At 64.1% G+C, this 1,901-nt stretch overlaps 1 protein-coding gene across 1 annotated transcript in view; it reads left to right on the forward strand.

The window, feature by feature from the left end:
* MNEG_14887 (hypothetical protein) overlaps positions 1-1,704 on the forward strand; it is a gene marked incomplete at both ends in the record, with an annotated part of 4,027 nt that extends 2,323 nt beyond the window's left edge. Inside the window, 6 exons of the mRNA XM_014036642.1 lie at positions 19-108; positions 330-423; positions 749-879; positions 1,149-1,219; positions 1,501-1,630; positions 1,696-1,704. Coding sequence (XP_013892096.1) covers positions 19-108; positions 330-423; positions 749-879; positions 1,149-1,219; positions 1,501-1,630; positions 1,696-1,704 — 525 coding nt within the window. The remainder of the gene's footprint in view (positions 1-18; positions 109-329; positions 424-748; positions 880-1,148; positions 1,220-1,500; positions 1,631-1,695) is intronic.
* Between the last annotated feature and the right edge of the window lie 197 nt (positions 1,705-1,901).

The raw sequence follows: 1,901 nt of genomic DNA on the forward strand, positions 1-1,901 counted from the left end.
CCCAAAAAAAAACCCCAGGCCCTCAACGACAGCGGCCTCGGCGCGGCCCTCATCGGCGGCGGCATCGACGATGAGCTCAAGCAGCCCATCTTCAGCGTCGGCCTCAAGGTGCGCGCAGCGCAGCAAAATCCCAGACAGCCCGCGGCCGCCCGCCCGGGCGCACATGCGCTGCCCCCAGCAGGGCGCACCAATGCGCCCCGCACCGCCGCCGCGCATGGCTTTGACCGGCCTCTGGCCTACAGAAAACCCCCTCCCCCGCCTCTGTCAAAGCGACGGAAATCATTATTGACATTCGCGGTCAATGTCTGTCAACCCAACAACGCCCCCAGGGTGTTGACGCTGCTAACGCGGACAAGGTGGAGGCGCTGGTGCAGGACAAGCTCAAGGAGCTCGCCGCCACGGGCTTCACCGCCTCGGCCATCGGTGCGCGCCCCCGCCCCGCTCTGCGCGACGCTGCGCCGCCGCCCCCCCCTTTCAAGGCCTTGCGCGGGGCCTCCCCAGCCCTTGTGCAGGGCGAGACGGCCGTCCCGGCCCCACGCCCGCTCCATGTACGTTGGGGCCATCCGCCCAAGCCCGCCCCACTGGCCGAGCGACACCCCACACACGCCCCCTCCCCCTATCGGCCCCCCGTCTCAACTCACCACCTTGTGCGCTCACCCTGTGTCATCGACCGCAACCTGGGAAAACACTCTCTGAAATCATCTCCCACACCCAAAATCCCAACCCTCAACCCCCTGACGATTATCAGAGGCGGCCATCAACACCATCGAGTTCAGCCTGCGTGAGAACAACACGGGGTCGTTCCCTCGCGGCCTCAGCCTGATGCTGAGGGCCGTGGGGGCCTGGATCTACGACAGGGACCCCTACGTGCCCATCCAGGTGGGGGCTGCGGCTGACATGCGTGCTTGTGTGTGTGTGTGTGTGTGTGTTGTGTGTGTGTGCGCGCATGCGTGTTTGTGTGCATGCGTGCGTGTTTGTTAGAGAGAGAGGGGAGGGGCAAGAGGTGGCGTATGAGTGCAATCTGGGCAGCCCTTGCTGCAAGCACACAAGCAGCCGTTTTCTGGCCCCACCTCGTGCCCGTGCAATCACCGTGGACTGCCACGACTCATGATCATCATCATCACTACCATCTGCGCCGCACCCCTCAGTGGGAGGACGCCCTCAATAGCTTCAAGTCCAAGCTGGCCCAGGGCGAGGACGTGTTCGGGCCCCTCATCAAGTGGGTCCCGCACCCCATGGGGTTGACCGCGGTTTGACCAGGTTTTGACTGCGAGCGCGATGCCCGTCCAGCCCTCCGTGAAGGCGCGAGCACGTCCCGTGCTGCCCTGTCCACTGGGTTTTCAAAGGGGCGTTCCACTGCTTGCCGCTCGGTGCACCTCAACGGACTGAGCGCTCGCTACATCTCCTCCCATTTTTCGTTTGGGATTATTTTCCATTGTTATGCCATCAACTACATATTCACATTGTCCCTTGTCCTCAACCACTCACCCCACCCCGCAGCAAGTACCTGCTGGGCAACCCCCACCGCGTGACCGTGGTCATGCTGCCTGATGGCGAGCTGGCCAAGAAGACGGAGGAGGAGGAGACGGCGCGCCTGGAGAGCGCCCGCGCAGCCCTTGACAAGGAGGGGGTGAGCGGACGCCTGCCTGCCCCACTGCACCCCGGGACGTTTTTCTGACTGGATCTGGATTTTAGACGTTCTGACCTGGCATGCGCAAGATTTGATTGCGTACGTAGCCACAACAACAAGTCTGGCTGCGGAACGAGCACTCTATTCACCTTTCTGTCCAGCGCTGAGGGTTGAGGTCGTGCGCGATTGCAATCCCGCACCCGATCTCCGTCGCTGCCCGCCGCAGCTCACCCCTCGCTCCCCCCGACGCCGGCCCGCGCCCCGCCCCGCC

This window comes from Monoraphidium neglectum (genome assembly GCF_000611645.1).
Source record: "Monoraphidium neglectum strain SAG 48.87 unplaced genomic scaffold scaffold04852, whole genome shotgun sequence".
In the NCBI taxonomy this organism is placed as follows: Eukaryota; Viridiplantae; Chlorophyta; class Chlorophyceae; order Sphaeropleales; family Selenastraceae; genus Monoraphidium; species Monoraphidium neglectum.